Source organism: Anguilla rostrata, chromosome 1 (genome assembly GCF_018555375.3).
Source record: "Anguilla rostrata isolate EN2019 chromosome 1, ASM1855537v3, whole genome shotgun sequence".
NCBI classification, from domain to species: Eukaryota; Metazoa; Chordata; class Actinopteri; order Anguilliformes; family Anguillidae; genus Anguilla; species Anguilla rostrata.
The window spans coordinates 60,533,472-60,553,358 of NC_057933.1; the positions used below are offsets into that span (position 1 = coordinate 60,533,472).

Below are 19,887 nucleotides of genomic sequence, written 5' to 3' on the forward strand. Positions count from 1 at the left end.
GTGACCTCAGTCATTTTTTTGCCTTGTGTAATGGGTCCTGGATTCTGAGAGATACGACATATGAGTATTAGATGGGTTCAGCTTTGACTCGTATTCAACTAAATTATTTGTACTGTAGAAAATCAACCTTAGATTGGAAAAAATAACCTTACAGAATAGTTCGCGATCTGGCCACTGCAGGAAATATTGTACAGAATAAGCCATTGATGAAAATCAGTTCAGTCAGTGCAACACAACATTTATTGAATCTGTGAATCCGAGCCCCACAATGACACCAGGACCAATGATAACCTTGGACCCTCAGGTCAGACAGGCTCACTTACCATGAGCAGAGCTCGGTGAAAGAGGCCGGCTGCCCCAGCGGAGATGAGGTGCAGGCTGGCAACGTCTGCCCCACTGCGCTCCGCACCCAAGGTCACCCTGCTTGGGTCGCCCCCGAAATGAGCAATGTTCTGCTGGACCCACTTCAGAGCAGCCACTTGGTCCTGCAGGCCTGCATTCCCTGGAGAAGCTGCAGAGGCTGGAACCAGCAATCAAAAAGACTATCAGACTAACAAGTTCATTACACAATTAATAGGTTTACCAGGGCAAATTACATAGATTATGTTTTTATGTACAATACTTATATACAAACGAATATTCTATAAGTGACTCAGGTTACCATTCATATTCCAGGGTGCAATATTTGGGGAGTGGCAGGCCTTGCAGGAGCATGAAAGTCAATGTCCCTCTGTTTTCTGTTCTATTCTGGGTTATTATTATTGCATACTGTTTTTCAGGATACCCTGTAAGTATGTACGTTTACAGGGCTTGGGTAACTGTCATCCAACTTCAAATAGTTGATAGCCAGCTGTATCCAGTCAGCAACAACAGAAACAAGATTTTCTGAAAATGTAACCCGACTTCTCCAGAGGTAATAGGGACTTGACATGGCTGATGAATCCCTGCTGAGCAAGGAGCTGAGTTAGCACACTAACACCATGAAGTGTTTTTTTTATGTTGAGCTATGTGGCAATTTGTTCTGATTATCCCTGTGCTGTCTGTCAGAGGAAGTTATCCAACACAATAATGCTCTGTTGTCATTGTTATAAGTGTACGAACTGCACAGTGTTACACACAGGCTGCATACCTGTGCTGAGGAATCCAAACACTGCTGATCTGAAGTGCACTGTAACCACGATGATGTTGCTGGCTGCAGCGAGGTAGGAACCGTCCAATAGCGCAGGATCGTCAGCCCTGGCAGGTCTTGTGGGGTTGTAGAAGAACACGAGGACAGGGCTGTTTCCTCTCTATCACAGACACAAGAAAGATTTACAGGGAAGAGTCTTCAGCTGAAAGTTTGATCAAAATACTTTAATTACAATGGGTTCTACTCACATTGCTGCTGGGGACAAAAACATTCAGGTACAGACAGTCTTCACTGGATGAAGAGGAATCTCCATCTCCTGGTTGCAGGCAGCTGGACCTGCAACCGACATGTAATATACCACACACAGTTAAAACAAAAACAAACCCCACACCTTTAAGCTTCACTGTGTGGAAAAAGACTACAATATCTGTACTGAATACAATTGCTAAGGCCTAAAAGTTACCTGGGGAAGGTTGCGTTCCACGTCCCACTCCACTCAGCAGCTTGTGGTGGACTGAAACGCAGGTTTCTTATTGGAGGAAGAGCATATGGTACACCCAGGAAGTGGCTCACTCTCTTCCTTTCTGAGCCAACCACAGTTACCTTGGATTCACCCACAAGGGTTCCATGACCTGGGATGAGCACGGACTTGAGCTCTGACTTCAGACCTGATTTAAACAAAATGAACCCTAGTGAGTCAGTAGAAACACCTCATTCAATACCACCACACTCTTCATGTCCATTGGTCACTGAATAAGCATATATAAAGAATATATAAACCTATAATTTCTAGCCAAACATAACATATACATCTTCTCCTGTTGCAACTAGTTTTCTTCGTCCTGTTGCAATTCCCTATGGCAACATTAAATCAAGGGCTACCTGAATCTGAGGCCTATCAGAAAGCGTATTTATGCACCACACTTCCAACAACACTCATTGAGCTTTGGAATGCTTTTTCATTGGAATGAAAGAGTGTTTACTGAGGCCCACCTTTCCTGAGGTACACGTGAGAGGCAGACTCTCTGATTAAGAGGCGACAGCTCTGTCCCTCTGCAGAGGGCATGCAGGCGTGGGTGTCAGGGTACAGCACACAGTGCACAGCAGACTCCCGCCTCTCCACAGTCACCACAGAGCAAGAGTCTGTCCTCTCACAGGCTGAAGAGCAGAGAAACACAGCACACATTATTATTATTATTATTATATATCAACTGGGACTGAATTTACTATGAGTACAATGGAAATTACTATATTTGTAGCAGCTCTATTGGGAGAGACTTCACTGGAGATGATTATACTGGGAGTATGTGCACTGGTAGTTACTTCACTTAAACTGAGTATAATGTAAATGATTCCACTGGGGCTGTGTGAGAGCATAGCTCACCGGACAGACACCAGTCTCTGGCTCTGTCAAAGTCTTCTGCGATGTCATTGCTGATGTGAATGACATCAAATGTAGAAACTGATGGATCCACCAGGGTGGAGAACGTGTCCACCAGTGCCCAGTCACTCAGTGTTACTGTGGGGGCAGGAAAGACAAACTCAGACCTGGCGAGATACCTGGCATTACAACCGAATACAAAGAACCAGAATAAAAATATTTAACAATAACAAATCACATAAGACGCTATGGAAAGGGAAAGGTACTGTTTCCAAGGTCTAAGAGCATTCATGCGATTCACTACAGTTTTCCTAATGGGCAGGTTTGTGGCTACTGGAGAGCTATGGAAATTGGCACAGCTGACAGAACTCAATACATGAACTCCTGACTGAACGCTGAGTAGATACACTGTGGCATATAAACCCATAACCACGTCACAACAAGACACCAATGGGAAGAGTGTCTAGTCTGGTTTCACTCTCAGTTGAGAGTTCCTCTTTTAAACATTCTGAGTTCCCTAGTCAGTACTGAAGAGCAATCCCAAAGTACCATAACAGTGCAGTAAATTTACTTGCATTCCTCTACCTGTCACACATGCACTATGGTTGCTTTAGGAAAAGTGAAATATAATAAAATATGCAATTATAAAAAATTATGCAAGATAATAACTAGACACCCAGTTGTCAGATAACTCCAGCTGAGGAATACACCATTTAACTTATAGAATATAAGAATATAAATATAAGGCTAATTACAGTATTTCAATGTTAGCAACAATATGCAGTCCTTGCAACATACCATTCAGAGTAGCTGTAGGGAGACTGAATGGAGGACACAGGTCAGGACTACTAGTCCACTGATTAACTGAAAGGAGATAATATGATATTAGCACAAATCAGTCAATTAATCAGTAACTCAAAAGGTATTTAAGATTTAAGATATGAAATGCTCTTAAGACAAGAATAAGCAAAAATTCCTGTCAATTTAAGTGCAGGCATAGGATCCAGTGTAGATCAGAGGAAGTTGCATTAACAGGGACAAAGTATTCAGACGTTATATATCAATACAACAGGCACAGGATATAACCATGAAATGCAAAGCTTGGACTTCGTAACTGCCAGACCCCTAAAGCTGCTGAAACAAATCCCATCTGATTTGTGTGGTGGAATTTTAAAGGCATGATAACACTGTCTGAGAATTTAAAGTTCCATTTAAAAATGGTGACCTCTCGTCCAATGCAGAGCAGGTCAAGTAGAGTATTATTGCATCACCACAGTACGCCGCTGTGTATTTCTTAACAGGGGTTTCCTGCATAGAGAAATCTTTGGCATATGCCAAAGCAAAATTTTGTGAGTGCCAAAGAGGAAAAAAAAAAATTAAAACTACAGACCATGAATATTATTTATTTGGTAGCACTCATGATAATTGGAAAAAAGCAGAGAGCGAGAGAGAGAGAGAGGGACAAGCAAGACAGCACACTCATGGGCTCTGTGGGTGGGGCTATCAATGATGGGCAGCTAAATTATCCCTGGCGCAATGATGGGGAGCACCAAACACCCTTTTCATGCCAGGAAAAACCCTGATTAAATGTGTCGCGTTTGCTTCACCCTGTATAGCGCTGCGCTCCATGCCTCCTAAAAAGGCAGGATGTCATATTTTTTTCCATAATGTCTACTCTTTTGTTAGAGAGATATCAGTGGGGTTATCAGGAGAGGGTGAGTGAGGGTTAGGGAAAGCTCCAGATGTTGTCCAGGTGTGTCCTGTACAATAGGGAGAACTTGTGCTTTAGCCTGCACTAGGCTGGGGAGCTTAGAGACTCATTTTCCAGCTGTACACACCTGGTTTTTCATACCAGCCAAATGGAAACACCCCCGTTACCACTTTGGACGGCGTGCAGTCCATGGCCCGCCAGGCAGTCTGGTCCTCCTCACCACAAGTCTGGATCCCGAAGCTGTTCAGAGTCAGGCAGAGAGCATCCGCACCTAAACAGAGAGAGAGAGGGGGAGGAAGGGGGGACAAAGATGTCAAATGATCATTCAGAATCATATGCGTAGGTTTGGGAGACACAGAGACACTTCAACCCCACTATTTTCATATGAATTAGCTGAATTAGTATTAAAAGGGGAGAGTGCTATGAGGTGGGTGTGGAAGCAGGACTCATGGGTCTTCCACCTGAATTGGGAGATAGCCAATCACTGTTATGAACACTTTGGGAAGTTCCTTCCATTACTGTTGGGGCCAGTACAGACAGGCACGGTGTCTGGGAGAAGCGACCAGTCAGGGAGGGGAGCCAACTGCCTCAGGATTACTTAACGGAGAGATCTGGCAAGACTGATGTCACAGTCAGAGTCAGAGCATGTGAGTCAGAGCATGTGAAAGGGACTTCTCAGCCATTCTTGCCCTGTATACTATTTCAAAAATAAATAACAAAAATTAAACCTCACAAGCATAATTTCCTCGGAAGAAGTAAAAGAAATTCTGTGTATTAACAAATTATGAAATATTTTGCCACACGAAACACACTGCATTAACAAAACAAGCAATGTATAAATCACACAAACTAGATTTTTTAAAAACTTGCCCCATAACAAAGTGTTAAGCACTTTGATACAGAGCAGTAAGGCTGCCATATGTCTTTTCTATAGCTGAAGATATTCAATCAATGCCCAGCTGTGGAGATACAATCTGAATGGTGTGTCACTGCTTACTTCACTAAGTGTTTCTCTTTATAGAGCTGGTTTCTAGGAAAAATACATTATCACCATATTTTGTTGTTGAACTCAAAATATTCTGAAAAACACTAACAAATATTTGAAAATGAAAAAAAGCATTTTGATCAAACACACACAGCCTCACAGGGTTTGTTAATATGTTTGTCCCGCTTTTTTTAGAATTTAAATTTCTCATTCAATAACCCTGAGTGACATCCAGAACACAAGAGAACTTCTCTAACAGATATTCCTCAAATTTAAATAATCTCAAATTAATTCATGTTTTCTTCCATCAGTGATTTCCCCCACTCCCGAACAGCACTATGACAGCGAAGACCTGGCAGAACTTACCAGACTGTGAGTCTCTGACATAGCCAATCCCTCGACAACAAGGGTCTTCATCACAACGCCGTTCACATTCAAAAAACCTGCACAAGCGACCAGAGCAGTGTCATAAACTACTTTCTGCTGAACACATTTCACATTCACATTCCAGAGCTCTAATAGCATCCCTGAAGCGTGAGCACAAAATGATGTCTGTCATAAGGTATGTCGACAATCTTACCCCTCGGTGATGGGTTTTGCTCCCAGGCTGACCCGGCTCCGCACCGAGTAGGACACCATCTTTTTAAAAGGCACACGGCTGTAGAAGCTCTCCACACTTCCTAACAGGTTGACTGTAAAAAAGAACAAACATTATTCCAGCTGTAAACTTCACAAATCAGCATATAAAAAAACTGGGCGATCAAACAACATGTCCAGAATTCACTTCCTTGTATTTATTTATTTATTTATGTACTTCCTTAATTATTATACGTGATTAAATTATGCTGCTGGATATTTACTGAGGCAGGTTTGGTGAAAACACACCCAGGAATTCAACCGGCAAACTTCTAGTTAAAACACACTAAAATGATAACCGACACCCAACACTCACCACCATATCTCCTGCCCACCAGCTGGACAGATACTTACCAGAGGTGACAGCTACCAAAATTCAATTATAGACTGGCAGGTGAAATCAGTGTGGTCCAAACTGTTAAATGTGTGGACACCTGGTCACTGAATTTAAACCATTTGTGCAATCCAAGGACAAAGCAAATAAAAAAGAAGCTAAACCTGTATTGTGTTAAAAATGGTTGGAACAACTAAAAAAATATGGAACAACTTCAACATGTTTCACTTAAACCTGTCAAATTAATTTTGTTTCACATAAAGTGACTGTGGGAAAAACTCAAACAATTCCACACAACATACATAGTAGATGGAATCGTTGAGTTTTTTCCACAGAAACAACAGAAACAAATCAAAAGGAAGTTTTACACGGCCAAAAGTCCATGTAAATCATCCTGTGAAGCAGTAACTGACATATGAAAAGCCCCTAACATGTATCATCCTATGGCGGTACCAGAGGGCATAATAAAAGAAGACTTTGATTTCTGCTGGAGAGCAGGTTTACGTGCTGGGTCAGCGGCTTCCAAAGAGCAGCTTCACAGATACAGTGTCTCATGAACCACATGGCTGAACTGATTTTGGGCTTGTTATTTTCCTTCTGTGAATGTCAAGAACAGATGCACTACACGTGAGTCATAACATCCATGCTGTTGTCGGCAAATGTTTTAACAGACCAATAAAAATTTACAGCTCTTTGCCTGAAAACAGCTGCTTGTATACAGACCGTGAAGGGTTCTTCTTAGTTCTATTAGATATTAATATTGTATATGTTATACAACATATGTTAATTTACCATAAACACTGAATATACTGTATGAAAATGGGAAAATGATTTACAATTCTGCTGTAGTTACTCAATTTCTAATTTCGTTATCTTTTTGCTGTGAGCTAGGCCCATGATTCTCTTGGTATTTGACACACTGCAGGTTCAGCCAAATCATTCACCTTCAAATTTATACCAATCCAGTCTAATCTGTCTGTTTAGATCAACATTTAAGAAGACCCCCTTTCCTTTGAGTTTAGGGAAAATAAAAGCAGGCATCAGAGCAGGACCAATTTTAGATGTTATTCACATCTTTTTATGACTACTCAGCTACATGTAGTGTCATTAGAGGCAGCCTTTTATTGTCTAATTTTATACCTTCATGCATGCAAACACAGAGGCTTTGTTTTCTTTGTTAGCTTTAACGCGACCGAAACAGCTGATTAAGGTAAAGTACAGTGAGCAGGGTGAGAACAGAGGTTTCCACTGAAGAGGGCTCATAGTGGTCCCAGGGTGTAGCAGCCTCCGGTCCTGGGATTGCTCTCGCCTCTCCCATCTGGTCTCAATCTGGACAACTTTTACAATCTGCGAAGCACATCTGGGCAGACCTGACTCGGGTACAGCACCCAGACTGTCGGCACAATTGTTATGTAACTCCACTCCCTTTCACGGTCTGTTTGCTTTCTATCGACTGATACATTTATGGATAAGACTCCAGGCAGACAAATATTCATTTTACCTCTTAAAAATATTTGAAAAGCGAGGAGTGGGAAAAAAAAGTATAAGCAGCCATTAAGTTGTATACAAAAAAGTAGGTGATTCACCTTTTTCTGGAGGTAAGGAGGCATTGGATGAGATAAAATGACATAAAAGATGAGCCTACTGGCTAACCAAACACCACAGTTATGAGCTACAATGCATTTCATTATCAGTTTGAATGCATATAAAAAAAAATCATTCACCACAACTTCCAGATGAGGGTTTCTCTATTTATTATGTTTTTCTAATGGTGATGTCTAAGAAAAGCTAAATCTCAACTTTATCTCTCTCTACCTTAATGGTCACACCTCATTTCTTTGCAGATCAACTGCACATGCTGCTCTGCCAGGACAGTGCTGTGATACATCTGGTCTGAGGTCATGTCAGCACACTGTTGCTTACGGCCAGATGGAGGATATAATCTGCTGATTCATTTCTTGGGGAGTATCTCTCAAAGGAACATGCCCTCCATCCATCCAACCACCTTCAATCCACCATCAATTTCCGACACCCGATCATCTCTAACATACCACTCACCCCAAACACGCAAAAAAGCTCCCTGATTGGCTGTCATCTCTGACACGTTATTCATCTCTAATACTGCTGTGATCTCCAACATGCCTCTCAACTCAAACACAGCCTCATAACAACCCCAGAAAAGACTTCATCTCCATAACAGCACTGATCTACAATTCAATTGTCATCTCCAACACGCAGGTGTTCCCAACTATGAAGAATTGTTTGATAGACTACCAGAATGCAATGAATTAAATCTGGAAGATTGTTTGTTGTTATTAAAGAATAAATGTTGTGACAAAACACATTTGCAGTTTGGGCCTCTCATCTTGTAAAAGCACTGCAGTCCTGAAGTATTTCAGTTGTGAGTATCTGATTAGTTGATGGATGAGTCATGTTGATGGACAAGCAGAAGTGCCGCTGCACGCCACACTACACCCCTCTCAAGCGCAGGAATACAGTAATGTCAGCTGAGCCAAAGCTAGCTAGCTAGGGACACATGAGCCGCAAAGGTCTCTCTCAATGGGGGCAAGAGGAGAGAATAAGCATTTACCAGTCATTTACCAGTCATTTCCAAACTGAATGCATAGTTTCAGCCTTGGGAATACTGTGACTGGAAAAGAAGGCAGCTTTACCTTTACTGAGAGTATCCATTCATACAGTATATGTACTTTGTGCTAAACCTGAACTCAATCATATGACCTGAACGAGTTCAGGTCTAGAACAAAGAATCCGAATCCCATATGCAGGTTTGACATGGAGGAGCTGTGCAAAGGCAAGTCCAAAGGACACGTTGCAAATGAGTTTACAGCACATGTGACAGCATGGGTTTGGCTGCCAGTAGTCATGAAATGAGTGTTCAAAATACCACAGACCAAAGTAAAATAGTTGGCTCATTCTAAGAAGCAAAACAGCTTGCTCTGCTTCTGACATGAAGAAGTATCTGCAAAAGCTTAAAAAACACAAATCTCTATTCTACAAACACTCATTACCTTTCACCTTTCCAAGTCAATCAACTATGATATGATTACAATAAAAATCAAATCCATCTACATTTGAGACTGCCTTTCAAGGCACATGACAAATAAAACATTCTGTTCTGTTCTGTCACACCACAGGGATTTAACAAAGCACTGTCTGTTATACAAAAGGGTTTTATTTATTTTTCGGACTCTTGTATAGTCCAATCACCATGGCAATAAACACTAAATAAGAACTCACCAGAAACAACAAGAAAATAAGCACAGTGCACACAATAGCAACATAGCAACATACCAGTAATAGTAAATGTAGCATAAAGCTCATAAAACAGGTAGAACATACTGTAAGAATGCTACAGAATATTGTAACACACACATGGCTTATCAGTGATCTGAGGTCAGTATTAATCATAGCATTCACATGGTTCCAGACAAATGATCCATGTTATTCATTGCACTAATATCATAATAGTGCATAACATATCAAAAGATAAGTATAAACGGTTTCAGGTTTTTCTCAGAGTTTGGATTGATTAGGTTCCATAGAGTACATCCAGATTCTGGGAACTAAAGTCTGTACTGCTAAATAACTGAAGACTCAATGCTTGATCCTTGATTTCATTTTAATCTAGATATTTGATATAGCCATCATTTAACATGTGCTATTACACTGAAAATGCCTTGAAATTGTGGTTGAATTACAGTACAGTACATTTGCTCATTCAGCCAGCAGTAAAATCTTGTCTGCCTGCCCTGGAGTTTGTGATGGCACAGGCAGTTGATGTCGGGTGTGAAGAAAGAGATTTCTTGGAAAACACAGCAGCTCTCTGTGTTTTCATGCGCGTAACCCGAGATGCTTATATCTCTAAAATACTCCACATTAACAGCCTGCCAATAAAAAGAAAGCAAATCCCAATACAGTTTACGATGAAAGAAAGGTCCAGGGGGAGGCCAGTTACAAAGGAGCAGGTATATGTTTTAATGGTAAAAAAAAGAACTGGTACTCATTCCGGGAGAGTCAGCATCATCTCTCACTGAACCTTGAAGTAACTGGGCTTGATGTCAACTGGGAATGGTTATGATCAAGATTCAGCCACAGCGCATCAGAAAACCCCTGCACCCGCCCTCAGCTCAGGACCCAGGTTTAAATTAGCATGCTTGCATCATCCAAACAGCTCTCCCCCTGCCTAACCACTTCCTCTCTGCTGTTTTTGGACTGTGAAAAGGTAACAGCTGTCCAAACGTCGCATGCACTTTTGACCAGTTGCTAAGATCAACACGCTTAAAACACGCCAGCTATGAGGAGCAGCAATGCACGGGACTGCATGGAGGTCCATCCATCATTTTCCTCTGCCAATGTGGGTGGTGTATTGTGTGTGTGTGTGTGTGTCTGCAAAAGTCACAATATGTCTTGTATTTTGGAAACTCTGACCCTGAAATAAAGTGCATTGGACGCTTCAGTAACCCACCCTACTCTGTACTGAATTCAACAATATACATTACATTATAAAAATCATGCCCGTTTTACTTGATATGCGTGAAATTCAAATATGGAAAATGGTCTTTCTTAAAAAGCAATCGGCCTAGTGTTCAAGCATACTGCATGAGATCATGACCTAACGGGCGTAACGGGGGAGTTGAGAGAGCTCACCTTTCTTGCTGTGGGCCTTGTGGGGAGGCTGGGGCAGTACGAGGCTGCAGGGCTGTCTCAGGGGGGTGTCATAGGCCCCACACACCTGGGTGTCGGGATACAGGGCACAGGTGAAGTAGGTAGGGCTGTCATCCCGAATATCTGCTACGTGACACAGGCCCTCCTCCTCACAACCTGTAAGAATCAGAATGGCCCAGCAGGCAGAAATAAACAACAGCAAAACAAAGCCACAAAATATTCACCAAAATTGGCAGCAAGGATTATTTTGTATGGTCTGTTCATAGTTTTAAAAAGCTGTTGCTTCCTATAAAATAAATAGGACTTTTTAAAGGAATTAGAACACAGATAATGAGCAGCTGGTTAATAGTTCAAAAATTAAAAATTTTATGGGGCCAAATTAATTACAAACCATGATTCAATACATGAAGGACATGTAATGTAAGAACATTCATAGATTTTTTACCCATCCAATGTGTAAATTAATCATAGCACCTGGCTATCCAGAGAAAACTGCTATGATTGGTTCAAATCACTGAGTCAAAAATAAATTAAGATGGCTTAACCCATTTTGGGATTCATAAATCCTCACTCTCTCATAACTAGTGTGAAGGACAATGAGCAGAGGTCATATACTGTAGATAAGAACGGTTTTCCTACGTTTTAGGCACCACCGTTGGGCATCCTCTGCAGAGAACTGGTGCTTGAAGATCCAGTACTGCTGACTTGGGACAGCCTGGCTTGGGTTGACACGGATGTCTGTGTTGTCCAATGCCATGAATCCCTCTTTCACTGCATCTGAGGATGAAAATTTCATGGTTTGGAACTCACAGTAAATGGTATAACATAAATACGTGTGTGCAGAGAAGGTGAATATAATATTAAAAAGGAAATGTGAAGTGGCAACACTTCAATATAATTTGAATAAACTCAAAAAGTATGACACACTGGCCAAGTGTCATTAGCTATACTACAAACCCCTTTTCATTACATGACACACTGTTATCCAGTATGATTATGAAGTTTTAAACAATCACCATTTATACTTTCTAAAGAAGCTCATGGTCAGTACCCTGCTTATGGATACTCACGTGTATCAACCTCCCCTAACTGGTTAAAAGTAGAGTACCTTAACCACCAGATTAAAAACAGAACACTTATCAACCTCAAAATAAATATTATATTTCATAATTCATTGTTATATTGCATACTGATCCAACTAGTGTATAAAGCCCAGTACACAGGACCCACTAGAGCCAAGTATATGATATTGAGGCGCTTCAGTTTTGTTCCACACAAAAGATTTACCTGAGATGAGAACACTCTGGTCCGGCTGCGCAGAAACACTGGGACATTCTGGGGATGACTTCTGACGAGTCGTCATGTCAGAACCTAAAACGTTCATCATTTGTGAAGTCAGAAGCATGGTACTCTTTCCAAGCAGATTTTTCAGCCACACAATGAATTCATATGTATCTGAAATGAACAGCTGTTTCAAATGAGTAATAGCCTGTGATGATATGAGCATTTTGTACTGTACCTCTCCAAAGATAAATTCGTTGGAAACCAATGATTGTTGCCTGGTAATCAGTTTTGTTTTTGCTAGTTGGTGGCAAGGCTGCATCAGCTAGACAAAAGGACAAGAAGAAAATTCCTCAATTGTTAAGACAGCCAGATAAGTCTCATCACAATTTGGAATCCTCTGTTATATTTGTGCTCACTGCTGTCCCTCTCTGACAAGCATATGTTCTCCTCAGAAACACATATATCCGCCACTGATTTTTAAACTGCACAGTCCATCAGGTAAGCTTGTACAGACATTGAGTCAGAGGAGTACAGTTCACGGGCAGGTTATGCAGGCAGACTGCGGGTGTCTGATTGTACAGAAGGGGGCCTTATACACAAAGAGCATCTTGTTGACTGAAATCCCCCCCCCCCCCCCCGGACAATGCTACAGACATCTTATGCCGCTCTGTTTGAACAATAGAACAATGCCTTAAGGGATGAGTCATCCAGCAGCCCAACAACAGGACTGTATTGAGCTAAGCATTAGCATTAGAGAATGTATTTGCACGGTTAATAATTTTAAGATGCTCAGTGCAGCTCATGCTCACTGATAGTGAAGTTCTGGCCCCCGAAGCTGAAGGTGAACTGCTTCCTCTGTTTGTTGTACTGAACCCCTGCTCCACAGATGCGGTTCGACTTTGAGGTCCCAGAGACGTCCCAGTCCTCATCACTGCAGAGGAGCAGGTCTGGGAAGCTCAGGAGGCCACATAGGACGGTGCCTGGAACACACACGTGCATGCACATACACACACACACACACATACGTAATCACACATACACAAGAGCACATGAGCACACGCACACATAGACGGGCAAAAACAAATTTACCAACACACACTCAGACAAAAGCACACAGTACTGGTTGGACACAGTGAAGTGATAGTAATGAACTGGCAAGACAGATACTCATTCAATGGTTTAGGTTCCAGTAACTTGCTTTTCTGCCATTGAATTCTGGCTTATATGATTACTTGGATATATTATATCTGTATGGCTCTGGTACTGTAGCTTGCATTCTGCACTATAATTCCAGTGTTGTTTAAGCGGCTGACCTCCATTGAGGATGTTTTGATTGAGGATGAAGCCATCACAGCAGCTCTCCTGGCTGCATGTGTCCTGGCAGAAGCGATGGACATCCGTCAAGGAGGCCCCCTGAGCCTGGAATACCGCAGTGCGGTACACCCCTGAGCTCGCCTTGCGGAACTTCAGCCTCTCAAAGGTCTTCAAAGAAGAAGTGGTGAACTCGTAACCTTGCGTCAGGGAGAGAGAGAGAGCACGAAAGAGAGCATGGGAGATTCTTAAGTTTTGGCCAATACACACAGTTGCATCCGAATGCATTCGGGTGGCCAAGAACATCTAGCTGTTGCCAAGATTCCGGGGATTTACAGTTCCAATTCAACAAACCTGGATTTAGAGATGCCCCCAATCTATCAGCCTAAATCAATCTCTCTGGATATACAGTTTCACAGTTCTCCACAGATTTACAGAGGATGCCATTTTCAGGTTAAATCAGGCAGGGTACAGCTGCTGTACCAAGCAAGGTCCTTAAACTAAATTTCTACAGTAGATATCAAGGCATTACTACTATAGCAAATACTGCTACTTCTACTACTACTACTACTACTTCTATCAATAATAATAATAATAATAATAAAATAATAATATTCTTCATTATTTCATTAATTTACTGCATCTTAATTTCATACCTTTCTTTCTCAACACCACAAGGTCTGGTCTGTCTCCTTTCACTTTTAGCAAACAGCTGAGACTCTGGTACATATCAGCACCTGGATTTCCCAAAAATCCTTTGGTCTGTAATTAGACATAATGTAAACAGAAGAATCAATTTCTGTTTCAGCATCAGAGGCCAGAAGACAACAGAGGTCCTTTTCAGAGTCAAGGCAAGTGCTTGACTTGTTCACAGTCTGAGGGGCCTGGGCCATTAGTTCTGCAAGTTCACTCAACTACATCACCTGCTTGATCACTCAGGCCACACCAAGCACAATCAGTCAAGAAAACAAGCATTACACTGGCTCTGGATGGCATCCAAGGTGGATGAAATGACTACAACCAAAATTAAGTACAATTATTGCTGGTATTTGAGGTAGTTTAATTCGCCAAAGACTGTCAAAACACTGATTTTACGATTTATAAAAGCTTGTCTTTACAGTTAGCGCCTAGTTTGACATGTACTCTAGCTCTGTTTCAGAAAAGACATGCATATCAAACATCCTTCTGCCTGTCTATTTCCAAGATGTGATGCAGTAAGCACCCAGAATGTCCAACAATGTGAAACACCCTCTTTGTACTCCACCCATCAGTGCTAGCCACATGCACAGGGCCATGGAATAACTTTGTAAGCTCTCACTAATGAAAATAATTTTGGTGAAAACAATAGCACAGTGTTGAAAGAACAGGGGCCTTGTATACTTTTTCAGAAGCCTTGCATTCGATGTTCGCTCCATCTGTGCTGTAGAGGTCACAATGTTTTCGCCCTCCATCAGTGAACAGGGCCAGGTGATGGCAGGAGTCATTGGCAGCACAGTCTGGGGTGGGAAAATAAGATTTATTTAAAAAAAAAAATCATTAATAACATTAAGTTTAACACATATAGACAGGTATGATTAAACTCAGGGAACAAAATGTACAGTTTTGTTCGGTACCACGTTTTTGTTAAACGTTGAAGGAAGAATCAAGTTCTAACTACTGGTCAAGACAAATGTTTCTTCAAATTATTTCTGTAATCTGCAATACTTTTAATAGTGTCTAAAGGATTAATGAGTTTTTTTTATTTATTTTATAATTACTTGACCCAGGTCTGGTAAAGCCTGTTTATATAAAATATCTTAGAGCAGACATGAGCATGAGAATGGCAGCAGCCAGGCAGTTCTCATGCCACAGAGTGGCCATGTGTGCATTCATGGAATTTTAAGAATACTGATCTTTTTTTTTTATCAAAAAGCTCTTGATGAAGTAGTTTCCTGGAGGTGTACCTTCATTTCAACTCAAGTCAATACTAATCACTGTTCATAGACAGATTTAAAAAAAATCTTTTTTAGCATATGTTAGTACTGTACGTTTCGGAGTTGTTGCATTTGCCCTTCATTTTCTGCAGTGTATTTTTCATGCTGCATAAGGGTGGTCTGTAAAATAAATAAACAGTTACTTACCAGAGATGCACTTTCTGAGCTGACTTTCCAGGGCATCCTCTGAGACCCTGGAGCCAAGAAGGATGGCATCGTCACTTCGCCACTGAGACCTGGGCACATCCTCAAATTTCTCCATCACTGCAGGAGGAACAATCATATCAATCATATCTTTTTTTAACATTTTCAGTTTTCCTACATGAATAAACATGCAAATAAATCTCCACATGACATGTGTTAGACTGCTCAAAGGAGTAAAGCAAAACTTCTTTCACAAACTGAAGATGCACTTTTTTCAATTTTCCATTTAATATAATTTTTAACATAATTTTGACATTAGTTACAAAAACACTCTTTTAAATCACGTTTAAAAAGGTGATGTAGACCATATTTCAAAACAACTGGAAAGCTTGTCAGACCATTACATCTACAATATAATCTACCAAACATTCCAAATGTTCTCATTGCGTTTTAGCCATCTGTTTTCCACTCAAAAACGAGCATTAATTGTCAGTTGTGGTTTGGAAACTGTGCAAGACTGAGACGTTATTTTAACATAGATGAAGTCATTTTTACCAGACACCCAGGCACAAATAAAACACTAAAGCTGAAACTAAAGCACTAAACCTTGGGCTAAGATCACACTGGGACTTCGTGACATTGTGGTGCTGCATGAAGGGGAAGGTGTGAAGTGTGCAATACTTCCTCAGAGTAAGAGCGTTTGCAGTTTTTCAAGAAACCTTGAGGCTATTTCTGTCAACCTTGTGCTTTTAAAGTCGTAGGCATCTTAAATGATAGCCTTAAGTACTGGAAACAGTCACCGGTACTGTGAGTTACATAAAAGGAGGCAGCAGCCTTACATTTCAAATGGTAGACAGGAAAAGGAAAGTTGCTTTAGGGCTGTAGTGTTATTCTGAAAACCACGGGTGGTTTACAAAGTTCATTGTTCTCTCTCATTAAATACAAAAATTTAATTCTGCCTTAATTTTTTATCTTGGCTGATTACAACATTGAGACCAAATGGTAACCAAAGAGGCAGAGGCATAAATAGAGTAGTTTTAATTTTTAACTAATGTTATTATGACAACAGTTAGACAATAAACAAGCATATACAATATTAATATTTATGCTTATGCATAGTTCATTTGTTGTTAATTTATGAAAAAAATTAAACCACTGTTTAGTTCTTCTGAGAATGTCAGTTCACCAAAACAACATGGCTGTACCTCGACACTCAGGCTCAGACAGGGGCTCCACTGAGGAGGTCCAGAGCAGACGCTTCCCCTCCGAGCTCATGCACAGCCACTTCCCCATTTGGACGTCCAGCTGGGCAGCCTGGAATGCCCCGCTGTCTGTGCAGCCCTGTCCACTCCTCTGGCATTCACTGGCACCTTAAAACACAGTGACAGGGTCCTGTCAGTCTAACACAGAGAACACAGTGACAGGGTCCAGTCTCTCTAATACCAGAACCACATTCTTGGGGTCCAGGCTCCCTGATTCTTGTGGGTACCTGCAGTATGGCTGGAAGGAGCCAATGCAGCAGTCAACCAGGATACCCCCGTAAATTTTGATTTGTTTCTTGCCACTGAAGAGTCCCTGTCGTAGTTAGCTAATTTCATTGTGTTGCCAAAAAACAAACCTGTGACATTTTAGCTTGTGGAGAGAAGCTTTTAGCAACTGAATGAGTCCGAAGCCCCAAAGATTGACTTTTAAAGTGCTGTTTTTTCACAAATAGATCTTTGTCTCAACCTAGATCAGTCTGTTCTGGATACAACGCCATCGCCTGAGCCTGCTGCGCTGCCACATACTCACAATGTGTGGCTCTGAACGCCCCTGGGGAGGCGGTGGACGTGCCGCGGGGACACCTGTCACAGAAGTCCTGGCCTTTCTGATCCTGATAAGACCCTTCAGGGCACAGGGAGCAGCCTCCATTGGTGAAGAAGGTCCCTGCAGGGCATGCCACTGTGGGAATGCAGAACACAGCGCCATCAGGAGGCAGGAATTATATCACATGGGGTGGGTTAAGATTGCTCATGGATGTCTGTCTCAGTCTAGAATGGGGTCGGCAGAAAGGCATTGTAAACTTAGTTGAAATACTCATAAAGTACTGCAGTTTACTTGGCAGTAAGTAGCAGCTGTTTTCCACATGTGTACAAAATGAAATGCTACCATGAACAGCTAAAGGAAAAACATGCACCTAATCTGATTTAATTGCACACTTCTAGCAACTGCAGCAAAACTAACTTCAGTCAATCAGTTTCAAACTGGAATGTTCAAATGATTGTTGTACTATAGTTAGGCATTGCATCATTTGTTTTCTGTAAGGCAGGGTGGCCATATATTTTTGGTAATAAAAATCTAATGTGCAGTTCCAGGTGAATTTACGCATTATTGATAATGATATAAAGTTCTGCATAAATATTTTATATTTGAAATTCTGTTCCTTGGGGTTGCCAAAATTTACTGCAAGGATGCCGGAATCACAAAACACAGTGCTGCTATATAGATCTTGAAAGCTTCAGATAAAAAAAAAAACAAGAACAATGCATCACCATGAAAACAACATAATTCTATAAGCTGCATTACATTGTAGCCATTGTTATTACCCATACAATTTCCCTGCCACACCATTAGACAGTTTGGTCATTTCATTCATATTTACCACATCCAGTGTTTCCTGGGACACGTCTGTAACCTGGAGCACACCCAAAGGTCACGGTCAGGACTGGGTCCACAGGGCCATCTACTGAAACGGTGGACTGGTAGCTGCCACTTCGTATTAGGTCAACGGCTCCCTCCAATAGTTTCCCAGCAGTAAATGCCACATCTGAATGAGAAAATGAAGCACTTAAAACAATCTACTTAAGTGGTAGACAGGACTTGAGGATTTTGAATGTACTGGAGGGATTTAGAGGTCAGAAGATGTTATAAGGCCAATCTGGAGATTCACTGTACATAACAGTCAATTACAAAATCACATAGAGCTGTCAAAGGCAGCAGTGGTTTGATGAGGTAAATTACATTGTAACTGTCGCAAGCATGTCGATATTACATGAATAAGAGGGTACCGTGTCATGCCATGTCCATGTTCCTGGTCAAGATGAACCAATCTGGACCCAAAGAATGTGAAAACAAATTTTAAGTACACCCCTTTTCATGTGCCTTGGTATTTTCTGCTTACCGATATCGTGTAGATCTGGTAGAGCCTGTACTGAGACATCTGAGAGGCGTGCCCTCCATGCAAGCGTGGCCCTGAGTGTCTCCTCAGTGTCACACTCCAGCAAAACAGAGGAGTCATCGCAGGCTGACATAAAGCTGAGCTCTCCTGTGGGGGATGTCACCTACAACATACAACTGGTCAGTTACTCTACTGCCAAAACACAAAGTACCACCTCTAACACAAGACTTGTCAGACACAACTACCACCAGACAAAAGCAATCAAAAGGCATGGACAAGGCAAGAAAGACCAAAATCGTGGTTTCATGCTGCATATATCCAATACAATCCAAGACTGACCGATCTTTACTGCACATGGATTACCTGACAAAGCAAGGACAGTCAATGGGATGGGCCGTACCGATGAAATAAAGATCAGTGAATATGTGCTGAATCTGTACATCACATTGCCCAACCAAATGTATCCATGGGAGTACCTGCAGACTACAGAGTCCCCGACTCCTCATGTCTTGAAGGAGGGAGAGCTGCAGACCAGTGCGAATGGAGCTACATGACTGCTGCCTCTGGGACACAGACAGCTGGAGCTGAGAGCTGGCCTGGACTGACTGCAAAACCTGGAGTCCTGTCAGAGGCACAGAGCAACAGGGAGAGAAAAGACACAAAGAGAAATAGAAGACAGAGAAGCAGAGTCATACAACAAAACAGATCAAGCAGTAGCATGGACAAGTGCTACCCTACATCAGTCAAAACCACCAAATTCACAATACTACCAACGAAATTAAACAATTAGCCCTCACTTAAACTTACTTTAGAATGCTACAGACAAAATGCAATGTGTTCATGCTAGGTTTTCCTTAGTTCTTCTCCACTGTTGAAATGCCTCACACATTACACAGAGAGAAATATAAAATGTAACACATAGAGGTAATGGTACCAATGTTCATAGAATATAGTGATCACTAATAAACAAACTGATTAGATCTGTCATAATAGACAGATCATGGCATAAGCACATATATATCTAGCATATCTACAAACTGCACCATTTGCAATTTTATGTTTGTAGAGGGCATTGCAAAATCCTTCCTGATTATCAGTAACCAGTGAATGAGTAGTAGTTTTCTGTAAATTACTTTTATCACAATCACAGAGAGGA

At 41.4% G+C, this 19,887-nt stretch overlaps 1 protein-coding gene across 1 annotated transcript in view; it reads right to left on the reverse strand.

Annotated features, from left to right (window-relative positions):
• The window catches only part of tg (thyroglobulin), a 47,540-nt gene that overhangs the window by 16,574 nt on the left and 11,079 nt on the right, over positions 1 to 19,887 (reverse strand). Inside the window, exons 18-41 of the mRNA XM_064346312.1 lie at positions 19,208 to 19,353; positions 18,735 to 18,894; positions 18,216 to 18,380; positions 17,366 to 17,515; positions 16,780 to 16,944; positions 15,578 to 15,694; positions 14,838 to 14,953; positions 14,114 to 14,219; positions 13,460 to 13,657; positions 12,956 to 13,126; positions 12,382 to 12,468; positions 12,150 to 12,233; positions 11,502 to 11,639; positions 10,845 to 11,018; positions 5,787 to 5,898; positions 5,573 to 5,649; positions 4,349 to 4,492; positions 3,309 to 3,374; positions 2,514 to 2,648; positions 2,123 to 2,287; positions 1,593 to 1,797; positions 1,378 to 1,465; positions 1,130 to 1,289; positions 324 to 520 (exon numbers count right to left, since the gene is read on the reverse strand). Of these exons, the coding sequence (XP_064202382.1) occupies positions 324 to 520; positions 1,130 to 1,289; positions 1,378 to 1,465; positions 1,593 to 1,797; positions 2,123 to 2,287; positions 2,514 to 2,648; positions 3,309 to 3,374; positions 4,349 to 4,492; positions 5,573 to 5,649; positions 5,787 to 5,898; positions 10,845 to 11,018; positions 11,502 to 11,639; positions 12,150 to 12,233; positions 12,382 to 12,468; positions 12,956 to 13,126; positions 13,460 to 13,657; positions 14,114 to 14,219; positions 14,838 to 14,953; positions 15,578 to 15,694; positions 16,780 to 16,944; positions 17,366 to 17,515; positions 18,216 to 18,380; positions 18,735 to 18,894; positions 19,208 to 19,353 (3,326 nt within the window). The remainder of the gene's footprint in view (positions 1 to 323; positions 521 to 1,129; positions 1,290 to 1,377; positions 1,466 to 1,592; positions 1,798 to 2,122; positions 2,288 to 2,513; positions 2,649 to 3,308; positions 3,375 to 4,348; positions 4,493 to 5,572; positions 5,650 to 5,786; positions 5,899 to 10,844; positions 11,019 to 11,501; positions 11,640 to 12,149; positions 12,234 to 12,381; positions 12,469 to 12,955; positions 13,127 to 13,459; positions 13,658 to 14,113; positions 14,220 to 14,837; positions 14,954 to 15,577; positions 15,695 to 16,779; positions 16,945 to 17,365; positions 17,516 to 18,215; positions 18,381 to 18,734; positions 18,895 to 19,207; positions 19,354 to 19,887) is intronic.